Raw genomic sequence first — 15,914 nt, 5'->3', positions numbered from 1 at the left:
CATGCATCCGGGCTGGGGCGCCCGTTATTACTTTGACACGCGCTGTGTGTATCACCCTCAAGCTGCAGGCACCGAGTTCCCCACAGAGGACGGTGCAGTGGGTGCATCCTGACCTTACCGCGCCAACAGCCAGCTCCGCGTCTCACTCCATGGTGTGCAACCCGCCGTGACAGTGGCTGCTGCTAGAGCAACTGGCCACTCTACGCTGAAAATGTAAATAATGTAGCGAGCCAACTAGCCACACTCAAGCAGCCTAACAGCCATGTGTGGCTAGCGTGTTGGGCACCCCAGATCTAACTGCCCCCACAATTCCCGGGAGATTTGGGCCTCGCTCACAAGGCGGAAGTGCTGCCGTATAGAAAATGGTGATCGGTCATCTCTGGTCTTCTACATTGACTGAGCTGTTGTTAGTTCTGCACATCAGGGAAACGCCCACTGCTGTTTATGTAATGCCACCATCAGCCCAATAACCAGGCATGCGTATTTTGCCTAACGAGAGAACAGCTGGGAGACATCTGGGAGAGGTGTTCGTTGCAGGTGTCACACTGACACACGCCAGCCCTACTCTTGAAGGCTCCCTGTGTTGTCAATCAGCAGTACAGCCATCGTGCCTTGATTTCCTCTGCCACGGTTTGCCTGACACATCAGCAAGCCAAACTCATTGCCGGAGCCCAGATTCGATTTGCTACAACACATCGCGTCCCTGCGCCGTCCCCATGACGTTCCATCCCGCCCGGCCTCGCATCCTTCTGCCTTGCGGCCGTGACTCGGAAATCGATTTGCCCCTCCTTAGCACGTGCCAGGTTTCTCCAGCATTTCCTTCAGGAGGAGCAGGGGAAGCTGGCTAGGCAACAGAACCATGCACTGTCGTTGCTAGAGTTTGGCTCCTAAGGCTAGGCCCGTGCTCTCAAATGCGCCGGCCGGCTGTGCTTGTGCAAGGGGTAGGGACCTCCCCTGCCGGAAGGCCCACTTCATGCTCTCAGGCGGAGCAGGAGGCGGGTCGGAGCGGTTCCCATAAGGAAGGCCATTTGCAACACAGCACTTTGGAAGGAGGGAAAGTGAAGCAAGGCAGAACCTGATAGGTCAGTAGTGGGGAATCTAAGGCCCAGGGGCTGGATGAGGCCCCCGGCTTGCCTGAATCCAGCCCCCGAAGCTCCGGGCTCCCTCCCAGCTGGTGCTCCAACCCCCACCCCGCTGCACGGCTGGAGCACACAAAATCTACTAGCCTGGAGCCCTCTATGCTCTGGTATGGGAAGGAAATGTGGGGAGAATCTTTCTCCTTCTCAGTTGGGGGCCATGTCTGTGAGGGAGTTAAGGGGTGGGGGGCTTATTTATTCTCACTTGTGGCCCCTGGCCCAAGAAAGGTTCCTAGCCCTGTGATAGGGTCTCCCAGGACTCTACTCACAGTGACACCCACGGTGAGAGAAACGCAAGGAGAGGGCCCATAGGGCTGTGTCCTATGTGGGGGGCATAACCCTGGCTCCCCCTTCCTCAAGCTCCTCAGGGTGTCTGTGCTCCCCTGGGTGTGAGCTGAGTAATCCTGCCCATGTTCCTTATTCCCTCCCCACTTTGCTTCTGCCCAAGGGAAGGGGGAAAAGTTCCTCCGCTTCTCCATTGGCGCAACGCAAAACTGAAAGGAGACCATGAGCAAAGACATCCCGGAGCTGAGCCAGGGCGAGCCAGCGACACCGCCTCGCCCCCAGTCGGTTTGCTTCTTCCACTGGCAGCAGCACACGGTCAGCCGTCGGGTTTTCAGTGCCCACGAGCCGTCCGCTAAGCCAGGGCCATGGCGCCACGTCGGAGATGCACAGGACGCCCCTCTGCCAATAAGGGAGACGGTTGCGTTCCTCTGCGTTAGCGGGTGGCGACACGGGCACCTTAAACCACCAAGGCTTTTGGTTTTAATTAAACACGGGAATCTCTCACCCCACTGCATCCTGCTGAGAGGGCACATTCCCGCGCGTCCAACTCTGGAATCGTCCTACTGTGAAACAAGAGGGGAAGACCTGCCTGCCTAGGATTTACAGCCCAGACTGGTGACTTCTGCTTATTTCAACGGGAGTCCCACCCCCAGAAAGAACAGGGCCCCCACCCCGGAAACTTAGCCCCCTGTCGAAGTTCCACTTACCTGCCTGATTGGTGGTTACATTGACAGAGACATACTGCCGGGCGCCGGGGCGCTGGTCGGACACGCCGTTCACGGCCTCAATCTCAAAGGTATAGTTTGTGTGAGCAAGCAGGTCCACCATCATGACAGAGGTGTTTCTCAGGCCGCTTTGCTGGGGGAGGTACCTGACATGACTGCCGCACGCCTCACACGGCCCCCGGGGGGAGCGGCACTTCTTGCATGCAATATAATAAGACACATCTTTCCTTCCACCAGTGTCAGCCGGGGGAATCCATTCCAGGAAGACACTAGTCTCGTTAACATTTGAGATGGCATTCCGAGGAGCTGAGGGGGGTCCTGGGGTGTAAAGTAAAGTGAGAGAAACACAGGGTGAAAATAGCGTTACCATCCGTCCAGCGGAGTCGCTCTTAGCTGCCCCTCCGGGCGTGTTGGGACCCACCCACCTAGCTGAGGGGGGAAACCAGGGAGGGGTAGCGGACCCAACCCGCTCCCTCACAGGGGCTCCAAGCATCCTGGTCCCATGGAGGTCAATGGGGGTTTTGCCATTGAGTTCAGTGGAGTCAAGATTTCCCCTGAAAGCGATGCCTACACGGCAGCTGGGAGCTGGGATTCCTGGCTCAGGCAGACTGAGACACGCTCGCTCTGCTCGATTATGGCCGTGACGTGAGGGAGCGGCTCGGACGAGCGGCCCAAACGCAAACCTCAGACGGGCGGGTACTCGGGCTCCTGGCCCGTTCCGCTGCCCGCGTCTCCGTGCCCACGCTGGTGATTCCAGGGCGCTTAGCGACGGCTACGCTAGCCCTCGGGTGGCCACCTGAGCTGGGAAGGACACTGCCAGCTGCGGGAGGTGGCTCTACGCAGGTTATAAGGCCGGTGGTTTGAAAACTGCCGGTCGCAGCCCAGCACTGGGGGGTGGAATGCTGGGCACTGGGTTTCATTGCTGATGGGGGAGCAGGTGAGCAGCAAAAGGGGGCGGGGGCGGGAGAGGGGCTAAGGCAGCTCCCTGCCTGACCCGGCACCACAAACTGCGCTGTGCCCCAAAAGGGGCTAGCAGCAGGCCCGGCTCCTGGGTGGGGGTGAGAGAGCTCACAGGTCTCCACATACTCCCATTAGCTGGGGACCTGCTGCTGGCTGCTTCTGGTCTGTGGTACCAGGAGAGGCAGGAAGTGGCCTTAGTGTGTGGAGTGCTGGGATTTAAAGGCGCAATGACTCTTTTTCTTGTACCGTTTTTTTTTTTTTTTGGCTCAACAAGTTTGGTCCTTTTTTTTTTTAGGCTCAACCACTTTTTTACCCTCCACGTTCGGTATTTTTTGGGAAAGTATCTGGTAATCCTATGCACCGCCGACTGGGAGCCGCTTAACGTAAGCCCCGCCGACCCCAGCCCTGACTTGCCCCCCCCAAGCCAGAGGCCACTCCTACACCCCAAAGTTCCTCCTCAGCCCCATTCCAGTGTCTGCACGTTAGTCAAATTATGTTGGGTCACAGAATCAACAATTTTCTTCAACAGGGTCACGAGAAAAAAAGTTTGACCCCCCCCCCCACGTTGTAAGGTCTATGACTGCGTCAATGCCCACAGCTGCAGCCTTTTCCTCCATCTTGCCAAAGTACTGCCTGCTAACATGTGGGGAGAGCGACTCTCCAGTTCCTAAGCTAGAAGCTCGCAATGTCCACAGAACCCTGGGAAGGGGACTCAAGAGTTAAAAGGGGCTGACGCAGCTTTTTCTTCGAAGAGTGACCCTCCTTTGCAAAGGGCCATGTTATACACGCAAGGCAAGGTTTTCAGAAGTGATTCATGATTCTGGATGCCTCTATTTCAGGCATTTGAATTTGCTGGGCATGCGCCCTCTGAAAATCAGACCCCTTTCAGGAGGCTCAAGTTGGACAGCTGACCGTCTAGGCACCTCTCAAATCCCTACTTACTTCTGAAAACCTTGGCTAAAATTTCTGGTGGAACTCCCAGTGAAGTCAACGGGATTTCACACGTGGGCAAAGGTTATAATCATCTCAAGGATCAAATTTTCTTCCCTGAATCCTGTTAATCTTTCTGAATTGAAAACAGTTAATGATTTTGGAGAAAAAGAAAAAAACCAGCCAAACTAGGAAATGCAGTTTGACCCTCTCTAGTTCCGCACCCTCAGGACTGGATCGATTTCGAACCAGAGAACTTTCTGGATCACAGGAGGTGAGTGTTTTCTAGCAGCATTACCAACACTTCCACTGCTTGCTGGGCTCTTAGAAGACACATAGGGGTAAATTAGAGCTAAATAATACCCCAGAATCCTGAGAGCCAGGACTGGGGGCTGTAAACAAATTTTATGGGGCCGTGGGAAACTTCCCACACCCATGAAAAGTGGCCATCTGGCTAATTAAAATCATGCCAGGCCACAAATATTTCTGGACCAGAGAGTTCTGGACTAGAGAGGTTCAACATGTATTTTTGTATACTCTGGCCTTGGAAATGGGGGATAAATTTTTCCTTTGATGTGAAAGGCCAGTTGTGTACAGAAGGATGGTGGTAGCACATAACATGTCGGTGATCTTAACAACGGATCTGTCTATTGCACACCAACTGCATTGTGAAGCAGGAGGAAGAAAGGAACATACATTTAAGAATTTCACTGATTTTTAATCATAGTGCCACTGGAATTTTCAAAAGCCAAAAGGAGTCAGACACTCAACTCCCACTCGGTCTGAATGGAAACAAAGTGATAAACTCCCTGAGATGGCAAAATCCGTGTATATCTCCTTGGAGGCTAGCTCCAAAATCCTTCCTCCTCTCCCAGGAAGTTCATACATATTTATATAACTGCATTTCCTGGTTCTGTGTGATGCTAGCCTAGTGCTATAATTAAGCATATTGAAATATTTGTGAAGCTGAAATTCTTTTTTAAATAATACGCTTTTTCCCCGCCTCATTTTTTCCCTATTTTCTTTTTGAGGTCTGTAACATTGATAAAACTCATTGGGAAACCCCGTAGCCATGTGCACAGCACGTGTTTTATTTCAGCTCATGGTGCTCTAATTCTCCTAGGAGATGCCGTTTTAGCCCATTCTAAGAGAAACTTGCTGTCACCTAAATAAAAAGAAAATAACCCCTCGTGTAAAATTAAAACAAAAGGAATGAACGAGGACTGGCTCAGGAAATGCGGCTCAGTGGTTTTGGAGCTATATCCATTTTAAAAACTGACTGCTTTAATTGCGCACACAAGCAAGTGGATGAGCATTGAAGCACCTATTTAAGTGTGCAATTGAGGGAGCCATGGATGAAAATTTGTCTGTGTGTGTCTTCTCTCAGAGTCCAAAGAGGAGGGGTTTAAAAGGCCAGTAAAACCTGAATCCTGCAAATATTTATGCATGCACATTGCTTTCAGTAGGTGAGTAGTCTCATTTAAGTCAATGGCATGTTTAAAATAAAACATATGATCAAGTTTGCAAGACAGAACCACAAGGAATGGATTACAGAATATGTGCAAATTCTACTGTAGTCAATGGGAATTTTTCATGCATAGGAACTACAGTCATTCTACTGATAAATATTTCAAACTATACAGCGTGGAAAACAGAAGTTAAACCGGTGCAAAGAAGGAAACTCATACAAACTCTGGGAATTGGCAGGACGCATTCCCCAAAGGGTATGAGAGAATTTTTTTTATGGATTCCACATGAACTCTCACAAACCAGAACCATTTAGCTAATGGCTACTTAGAACAACTTTCTGTCCTGTCATGCTCATACGGAGACAAACAAAGCTAAAGAAATTCAGTGGCACTGGCTTACGTGCATTGCGCACACCTACTTTTGATGAGTTCATTTCCCCATTTTTTCTTTCCATTATGTGAATGCACTCTTTACAACTTCTAGCAAACTAGGCGGCAGGGGAAGATGCAAACACAAGAAACACTTATTGGACAATGTGTCTTTAATAACAGATAAATTATTACTTTGCTAAAAGTAGCCAGGGGTTTTTATTTGCTTTGTTCAGCAGAGTCAGCTGCTCTTCTTGAAGGCTTAAAAACATCCCTTTCAATAGCAATGCTTTGAAGTTAATGGCATGTCCTAATCCACAAAATTAGCATTATCAAAGGGGCTCTACAAATGGTCCTTAGTCATCTGGAGAAATCTAACAAGTCCTATATGAGGAATCTTGGAATTGTGCACCACTAAAACTTTGAAAACAATCAGAAGAGTGAGAATAAAAAGCTGTTTTAGTCTCTGAGGGCGGGGGCACCTGATATCTGCTCAAAAGGTGCATTTTTATTTATGACCTTCCTTCCTCAAGGACAAAGAAGTGACTGAAATAACCATAATAAAAAAGATAGCTAATGTGTATGTTAAGCAGATACTCACTCACCCCAGATGATGAGTTGCTGACTAAAAAGGTAAATGCTAGTTGAAGACAAAGTCCACGTTGCCCTTGATGGACAATGAATCTGAACTATTAAACCAACATGTGTGGTTTATAAATATATTCTCAGGGACAAATTCTGCCTGCTAATACTTATGCACAATTCACATTAAGACGAATTGTGGATTTCTTTTTCTGAGGGCAAAATGTTACCTGAAATGTTCTCATCAGAAACCTTCATTGTATGTTGCATTTTATACCATCTGAAAACTTCTCCACTGTGGCCATACATTTCAAAAGTATGAATATCCTTATACATTGAGGTCCTAAAGAGGAAAGAAAGCTATCACTTTATTTCTAAAAGCTAGGGCAGTGAGAATGTTCACAAAATTCTCTGAGAAAGTGTCAAACTGAGCACATTACTCCAAACTTTAACAGGGCATCTTCAATTTAAAACTCATTTAAAAATAAAATGGTTGCTTATTGTTTCAAAACTAAAACTTAAAAAAAATTAAAAAACAAAATCATCTCTTTCTTTCTTTTTTTTTTTTTTTTGGTGGTGGTGGTTTTTTGTTTATGAGCATTGGACATCCCCTTCATATATGGTTAGTTTCTTCTAGGGTAAGTTAATCAATTTCCTCTGTTGGTCTTTCATATAGCAACACGAAACTGACAAGCACTTTGAAACAAAGTCAGGAAAACATCATTATAAAACCACAAATATCAGGAGGGGGATTTGACACTGTAATACTTAAAACTAATTTTAAGGTGTCCTTTTACTAGATTTCAAGTAGATGAAATCTCTTCAGTATTAGCTCAGTGCACAAGTCTGGACTAGCCGACTTCTCCCAACTTGCTATTTTCATGATTCTATTACATTCTAAAAGGAGGAAACGACAGAAATGTAGTGTCTCTCACTTGTACTCCTCTCAGTGACTCCTGATGTGGGATTTTAATTCCTGCATGTAACCATGCAGTGGCCACTGACTTTCATCGTTTCACTCGAGAGGACCAAGATGGGTTGCGGCAGGGAGTTTGATAAAAAGGCAGAACAACTTCTGGAGGACAGCTCCCTAGCTGCTGCTTACGACATGGGTCTTTGCGCCTCACCCTACAGTCACGTATACCCATGAGCCACAAACTGGAGCTCATTGGTAGGGGAATGGTTGCAGATTGCGGGTGTTATCACTTCCATCTGCCTGAGAAATACCGCAATACTCCGCTAATGCCCGTGCTGGCATCATGGGTAGGGGGTGAAGGCCTAGCTGGGGAAGGCAAGCCCCAGCTCCACCCCTTCTACCTAAGGCCCCACCCCTTCACCCACACCCCCGATGGAGCCAAGCCCCACCCGACCCCAGCCCAATCCTTCTTGACCTCCCGGAGGGCCAACTCAGGCACACTGCAGTCCCAGTCCTCCCCAGCAGGTGGACAGTGTGCGCAGTTTAGGGAAGGCAATGCCTCCCCTTGCCTGTATTACCCGCCGCCCATGCTTTCTGCTAGCAGAGTATGGCCCACTTATGTCAGAACGAGATGGCCGGGACCGTCACAGAGACACACCCATCTCGCAAAGCTGAGGCCCGAGCGCCCCAATAAACGTGTTAAGTCTTCAAAGTGCCACCGGACTCCTTGTTTTTGCTGAAACCGACCAACATGGCGACTCCTCTGAAACCGGGAAATTAACCACTAAATTGCAGTGCAGGCTGGGGAGCTAACTTACTGGAAGCCCCGTGGTGAACTCTGCCCTACATGTGTATCTAGCCATGCTGGGAATGTCTTGATTTTACAAGGGAGTTCTTCTCCTCCCTGGAGTCTCGTGGCCCTTTCCAGAGGGCAGCCTGCTCGAGGTCGCTTTCTCCTGGAAAACTAAATGGATTTTAGCGCTCCTAGGTTAGGCCCGGATCCTCCGCGTAGTGCGAGCTGTCCTCCTTCAGAGCCCTGGATGCAAAGGGATGCAGCAACTAACAAAACCAGGACCAAAAGAGAGGGCAACATGGAAGCAGCCAGAAAGGGCAGCTCGATTCCTTGGAAGAAATGGGTGGGAAGCTGTCACTTTTTGGGCCCCCCAGCCTGAGTCCTTATTTATTCCCATTTCGGGGTGGCCAACCCATTTAAAAAAGAGAGCCAAACCAGCAGCGGAAAAAATGCGAAGAACCGCACCAGAATTCTCAAGCAAAAAAACAAAAAAAACCCCACAGAAACCCCCCCCCTCCAGAATTGTCAAGCAAAAACAAAAACAAAAACAAAAAATTAAAAAGGAGGCTGCCTCTTTAAGACAGCCGCCATCTTGGGTACCATTTTTAAAACCCCTCGGCTCCAACCCGGTAAGCACAAGGAAGCTGGGGGGAGCCAGTGGAGGCCATGGGGGGCACAGGAGCGGATTCGTGGGCTGCACTTTTGGAGACAAGAGCAGCATGCGGCTCGCAAGCTGTGGGTTGGCCACAGCTGCCCTAGTGCCTCTCTCCCCAGGCTTCTTTTGATTTGTCTGGGTTAGCTTAGAAATGGCATAGGGGGGCTGCTTGCCTGTTGTTTTCTGCAGGGAGGATACTTGACAAATAACCACCAGGACATGGCACGTGGCTCATTGGTTCACAGCCGTTTGACGGGCATGCAGATGTGTCGCCATCTGCTACTGAAAGCAGCCCCTTCATAGGAGAGGAGGAAGATGGAGATAGGACACTCCTTTACCTCATCCCTGCTGCTCAGACTATACTGGTTCTGTATTTTCTCCGAGGTTCATTTCTGCCCCTTCCCGTCCCTAGAAGCGCCATTACTTTCCTGGTGACTTTCAGCTCCCTTTCTGCTATAAAAGCCTATCTGGAATATTGTGCCGTGTCCGGTCAAGGCCCCAGTCCTGTAAAGACATATGCACACTCCTGCTCTTCGGCACCGTGGTAAGCAAACTGCCCTGGAACTTCTGAGAGCATGAGGTTATGCAAGTGCGTAAGTCTTGGCAGGACCAGGGCCTAACTATTTAGAAGAGGAAGCGGACATGATGCAGCTACAGGTTGAGCCCCTCTTGTCCGGCACCCTCGGGACCTGACCAGTGCTGAACAAGAGAATTTGCAGAACAACGGGAGGTCAATACTACCGACCTTCCACTGCTTGCTGGGCTCTTAGAAGACATTGCGGGGTAAATTAGAAGTAAGTAAACAGCCCAGAACCCTGAGAGCCAGGACTGGTGGCTGAAAATAAATGTTATGGGACTGTGGGAAACTTGGCCACACCCCGATGAGTGGACATCTGGCTACAATCATGTCGGACCATGGGTATTGCCGGAGTAGAGAGATTCAACCTGTAGAGGTCTATAAGCTGCAGATGGGAAAGATACTTGCCACTTTGTGGGAAAAGAACAATTTCAATCCATCATTTGCCATTGTCCTCTCTCTGTCCCCAACTGCCAACAAACCAGCCCCCTCATTATTTCTAACCCTGCAAGATCTGCCTCCCCCTCCACTGAACATCATGGACCTATGGTTTCTTCCTTGCGGCAGTGGTGGACAATCAGCGGCCCCAGTCAAACGTCATTCTCCCAAAGTAGCTAGGGGTGCTAGAGGCCTCATTACTTCCCTGATTGCTCAAGCTGATTAACGGGAAATGAAACGTGTGACAGTAAGTAGCGCCCCATATCTTGTCTCTCTCTAGGTCAGTGCTCTCCAAGCTTTTTAAGCGCGCGATCGCTTTTTGAATTTAAGTGTAAGCCAAGATCTTCCTCAAACCCTAATAGCCTTGTCCTGCCTCCTTTGTGCCTCTTCTCCGAGGCCCTGCCCCTGCTCACTCTGTCCTCCCCCCTGCCTCCCCCGTTCTCCCTCACTTTTACCAGGCTAGGGCAGAGGGTTGGGGTGCAGGCTGTGATCTTGGATTAAGGAATTTGGAGCGAGAGAGGGGCTCTAAGCTTAGCCCGGGGGCAGGCATTTGGGGTTCCAGAGGGGGTTCTAGGTGCAGGCTCTGGGATGGTTTTTGGATGCAGGGGTGCTCGGGGCTGGGGCAGGGTTTGGGGTTCAGGAGGGGGCTCATGACTGGGGTAGGGTTTCAGGATGTGGGCTCCAGCCGGGCACTGATTACTTCAGGTGGCTCCTGGGTGGTGGTGCAGTGGGTCTAAGACAGGCTCACCCTACACTGGCCCTGCACCACTCCCGAAAGCAGCCAGCAAACTCCATCCCAAGTCCTGTTGTGCCCCTTCTCTGCTCTGTGGAGCTAGGATACAGAGTGGGAGGGGGCATCTTGACATGAGCACCCCTCCTCTGCCCTGCACAGAAAGCAGGAAGCTCCTGAGGGGACAGCTCAAAGGCAAAGGGCAGGAGATGCACAGCAGCGGTGGGAGGAGCAGCTGAAGTGTCGGTCCTTGACAGGCTCTTGGCCACACGAGTCAGGATCACCTTTCAGAGGCTCAAAGATCTACCAAGGGATCCCAATCTACTGGTTGGTGACTACTGCTCTAGGTCTCTAGCTAAATAACTGTATAGCACGCACACATACAGGGTGGCTGACGGACTTCCCCAGGTCACGGGCAAGGTGTGGCGGGACCAGCTCTGGGCCCCTGGAAGGGGCGTGGCTTCTGATGGAAGGGGCGGGGCTTCCGATGGAAGGGGCGGGGTGGGGCTGGAGCCTTGCCTCCCTTAGCCAGCCCCTCAGCAGCACTGGGCACATGATGCCTGGTGCTTCAGTGATGACTGAAAGGACCCAGAGCTCTGGCTGCTGCCGTTGTCGATATATCAGCAGTGGTACCCAACAGCCATGGGCCCTTTTAAATAACCGGGCCCCAGGGCAGCTACACACACACACACACACACACACACACACCAGCATTCGATTCAAGATGCTGCCTATCCAATTCCACATGCTGAGCTCCACAAACACCCCCGGGATCCCAGGCCTACTTTAGCAGCAAAGGCCCTGAGCCTGCTCTCCAGCACAGGCGTGCAAACCAGGAATAGTTTAGACGACGCCAATGGATTACCGCCGCGCACAGCTTGCACGAGCCAGGTCAGGGCCAGGCCCCAAGTGTGCAAAAGCACTTTCCTCATTGCCCTGCGGCCCGTTCCTGGCATGTCCCAGAGCCAGCGGATGAGAAGACCCCCAGCGCGTGCTTACTTGTGCAGGCCATGGTGGGCGGGTCCGACTCCCTTCTGAAGTAATGTTCTTCACACAGACAGGAGGTGGAGGCTTCCTCGTGCGTGTAGCTGTGAGGGGGGCACTTACTGCAGGCGGGGCTCTGGGGAGAAGCCTTGAAGAATCCAGGTCGGCAGACTGTAAGAGAGGAACCGAAGACTAAGTTCTTCCCACCAAGATTTGTGCCTGCCCGTGTCCTTTCAACATGGGTCTGCGGAGTGTCTCCTCATGGCAGCGGGGAGGTGGCATTCCCGGCTCAGAAAGACATTCATGCTCTAGCTCTGCTCAAGCCAGCATGCTAAACACATCAGTGTGACCATGGCTGCATGGGCCAGCAGCTCAGCCTAGCAAACGGGGGACATCTCAGGCCAGGTCTACACTGTGCGAGGAATTTGATTTAAGATACGCAGCTTCAGCTACGAGAAGAGCATGGCCGGAGTCGACGTACCTTACATCGAATTTCTCCAGCAGCCCCACTGTGGGAGGTCGACGGGAGAAACTCGCCCATCCACTTCCCTTACTGATCACCACCCCGTGGAGTACCAGGGTCAATGGAGGTGCCAGCAGCATTTGATTTTGCAGGTCTTTACCAGACCTGCTAAATCAAATGCCAGATTGATCAATTTCCGGGTAAGACTAGACAAGCCCTCAGATGGGACTGTACTTTGGCAACTGGCCCATGCCACCCTGGCCAAACTGCTATTTTTAGCTTGTCATCTTGAGCAGAGCTAGTCCATGCATGGCTCTCTGAGCTGCTGCCGAGTAGACCCAACCTTAGTGAAAGGGACAACAACCACCAATCATGCACTCTTTGCTGGTGAACAATTTACAAAATACAACAGGGGGCAGGGTGCTGATATGGGATACACAGTTAAAATATGTGTGCAGAAGAGAATGAGACCAATTCGGGCCATTGATTTCTCTAGCAGCTGCCTTTGTCAGATATTTATTTTCCTTGCTGAGTATATTAGACCTATTAGATCTTTCCTGTCTCTCGCTGCATTAGAAAACATCAACGCTTTGCTTTCTCACAGTCTCAGACCCCAGATTCGGAGAAGGATAAAATATGTTCTGTGGGTTTCGTTTAAGATGCCCCAATCCCAGAAATCAACGTCTCAGCAAATAAAATAATCACGCCGCCCTGGCAAGGAGGCAATTTCAGACAGCCTTAATACTTTCTTAACAAAAAAAGGCCATTTCCCTAGGGTGTCTTCCAGAAAACCTGTGAAGAATTTTGAACTGCTTCACAGCTCTCTCTGGGTACACCCTGAACCAGACATGTTCACTGTACAATACAATCCCTCCAGCCGTAATGTATATATATGATGGGCCTTCCAGACAGACAGCTATATTTTTTGTTCTCCTTTTTCCCCTATATCAGACAAAGCTGGGAATCTTGCCCCCCTCTCCCAGCCTTGCTGTGCTTACATTAATTGTGTCTGATTTCAAAGAACTGTCATAAGAACTAGGGGTCACCAAACAAAATTAATAGGCAGTAGATTTAACACAAACAAAAGGAAGTTTTTCTTCACACAGCACACAGTGAACCTGTGGAACTCCTTGCCAGAGGATGTTGTGAAGACCAGGACTTTAAAAGGCTTCAAAAAAGAACTAGATTAATTCATGGAGGTTAGGTCCATCAATGGGTAGGAATGGTGTCCCTAGCCTCTGTTTGTCAGAGGCTGGGAATGATGACAGAAGAGGGATCACTTGATGATTCTCTGTTCTGTTCACATCGGGCATTGGCCACTGTGGGCAGACAGGACCCAAGGCTAGATGGACCTTTGGTCTGACCCAGTCTGGCTGTTCTGATGTCAGCACAGACTCAAAGTTCATTGGTTGCTCTTCCTGCAAGTTGCTGAGAGCCTTTCACTTCACCAAAGGAAGGACCTTGCACCTTGCAGAGGATCACACCCTTGAAGACGAACAGCTAGATAGTCTCAAGTGCTCAATGTGCAGTAGTGCAGAGTGGGAATGGCTAGATATGGCCAGTCCACTGAAGTTGGACTGGGAGCTACTAGGCACAGAGCCCTTTAGAAAAACCTGGTCATTTTTCTGCCCTGTCCCTTTGCATAGCCATGATAGTTGCATGTACAGTTTTGCACAGGTCTGTGGCCTATAAAAGAAAGCAAACTAGCTCATTAATTGCCAGATCGACCATCACCAGCACAAGGAAACTTCAAGTCCTTTTGGGAAGTGGCTTTCCTGCTATTTCTGACATCTAAAATAATCACATACCCCCATTTCGCCAGCCAGCTCCCAAAATGCTTCCATTTTTCTGATTCCTTAAGAGTCACTGTAAAATCGTTATGGCCATCTTGTTACTAATGAGGCATAGGCACTCAGAGCTACTTACAGAAAGTACAGGGAAATTAAAAAGACTTTCAATCTGTCATTCAGAGTTGTTGCGTAGCAAATATTGTGCAAGGAAAACTAGCCGATCTCTGGTGTATTGGCAGCTATGAAAACTCTCACTACCCCGACAACTTGATGTAGAACTGAGGGCCGGTTTTTAAGATCTGCTGCCAGGATCTGAGAGCAAAATGGTGCCGCCCCGTTAGATGAAAATGTGGAGTTTGTTTTTCCTCTCTTTTTTTATTTTTTATTTTTGGTGGGGCGGGGTAAATTCTGCAGCTCGACGATTCCCAGCCTTTGCGCAAATGAAAGCTCTCACACAACACGTCTCGCCTCACAATTCCTGTACATCGGCGTCTTCAGATTGGATGCGACAGCACGACAAAAGGCTGATGCAAAAGCTGCTCTGATGTCAGCTCCCCTGATGCTGGGGGCGGGGCGGGGTGGGGAGTGATGTTGAAATCAACCAATCAGCCTAGATTAAAACAATAGCTGCCGCACATGGGGCTACAATGCAGAAACAAACAACAAACATGGCAGGTATGGATGGAGGATAAACCTAGGACTTGGGCAGCCCCACCCCTTCCTCCATAGGGCCCGCCCCTTCCTCTATAGGGCCCACCCCTTTTGCCTCAGGACACCCATGGACACCACCCCCCATGCAGGCAGTGTGCAGCCCCAGCCTCCCCAGGGCACAGGGAAGGTCAGCAGCAGGTAGGCACGGCCTCTCCAGCCCCAGAGCATGAGCCCCAGGAGACCGGAGGGAACCACACAGAAGCAGAGAGGGTCTAGGGGTGGAGTGTGGGTGGGGCCATGCCTGGCTGTTTGCCCCCTCTGATGCCCACCACCCATGATGGCAGTGTGGTAAGAACACAGCAATCCTCCATACTTCTATGCTCTACACACTAGGGGTGACTGGCCGTTCTGGCTTCAAGAAAAGAGAGGGACCAGCCAACCCACAGCTCTCAGCCGTGCTCACCTCTGCAAGAGCAGTTGGTCTTCTCCTTCCTTCCGACTTAGAAAAGGGACTGGCGCATACGCTTGGGTAATGTTCGATATTTAGGACCAAGGGAAGGCGTTTACGGGCAGCCTTTATCCTTGGTGCACAAAGAATGTGACATTTTCACAAAGGTTAAAGGGGAACCTTGACATTTAAAATGACAATTTAAGGACCAAATACCCCAAAGAACTCAGCTCTAAGCTCTTTGCACGTAGGCACCGAGAAACGCTGTATGGATTTCAAATCTGCTCCCAGTTGTGGCTATTGAGAACGTTTGAAAATCAGGCCATACGCAAAGCTCTAAATCACAGAAATGCCCAGTCCAGAGCAGGTTCAGGTTTGGATTCATTCCGGAGGGTTGTTCATAAACTACTCAAGAACTGGCATGGTTTATAACACTTTCCCAGCTCCATGTGTGAAATTCCAGCCTTTTATTTATTTCCCCTCCATCTGCAAGTATTGTCTTATCTCTAACGATGCATTGTGTGACCGTAGAATATCTACAAAGATCTGGGGGGAGAAAAAATACAAACAGCTCCTCCCTAATCCCAATTTGTATTTCAAAGCAAAGCTAAATCCACAAGCACACACAGAAACTGGAGGAGTGTGTGGGGGGAAGGGGAGGCACAACATCTAACAAGGAGAACTGATGTCTAGAGTGTGCAATATGTAATTAGCCTTCAAAAAGGTCTTGAATTTATCTCATTATGTCTCATCAAGAAAGACAGAAAATCATTACGGCACAAGAGTTTATGGTGGTTCCATTTTCTGTAAAGCAGCACATGGAAGATAAGTCAGCTTCCTTTGATGGCTTTTCAGCAAGGCACAATTTGCCGATGACAGTGCAACGGAGCGCTCTGCTTGAAGGGAATGCTTTGTTTCCATGGCTAAACACGACGCTAACAAATAGGCGCTCCTCCTTGCATCCCAGGAGAGTCACATCATTTTTAATAGCGAGCCTCAAATGAAAATAAAAG

General features: G+C 49.9%; 1 protein-coding gene across 15 annotated transcripts in view; it reads right to left on the bottom strand.

Annotated features, from left to right (window-relative positions):
• EPHA5 (EPH receptor A5) overlaps window positions 1-15,914 on the bottom strand; it is a 257,107-nt gene that overhangs the window by 108,866 nt on the left and 132,327 nt on the right. For 8 of the 15 annotated variants that reach the window (XM_075929243.2, XM_075929244.2, XM_075929245.2 and 5 more), the window contains exons 4-5: window positions 11,565-11,720; window positions 2,129-2,464 (exon numbers count right to left, since the gene is read on the bottom strand). The exons of 4 other annotated variants lie outside the window; for them this stretch is intronic. In XM_075929243.2, coding sequence (XP_075785358.2) covers window positions 2,129-2,464; window positions 11,565-11,720 — 492 coding nt within the window. The remainder of the gene's footprint in view (window positions 1-2,128; window positions 2,465-11,564; window positions 11,721-15,914) is intronic. 3 more of the 15 variants (XM_075929254.2, XM_075929252.2, XM_075929253.2) reach the window with 1 other exon arrangement.

This window comes from Pelodiscus sinensis, chromosome 4, assembly GCF_052426305.1.
Source record: "Pelodiscus sinensis isolate ZL-2025 chromosome 4, ASM5242630v1, whole genome shotgun sequence".
Taxonomy (NCBI): domain Eukaryota; kingdom Metazoa; phylum Chordata; order Testudines; family Trionychidae; genus Pelodiscus; species Pelodiscus sinensis.
This window is presented reverse-complemented; position numbering and strand designations above follow the sequence as displayed.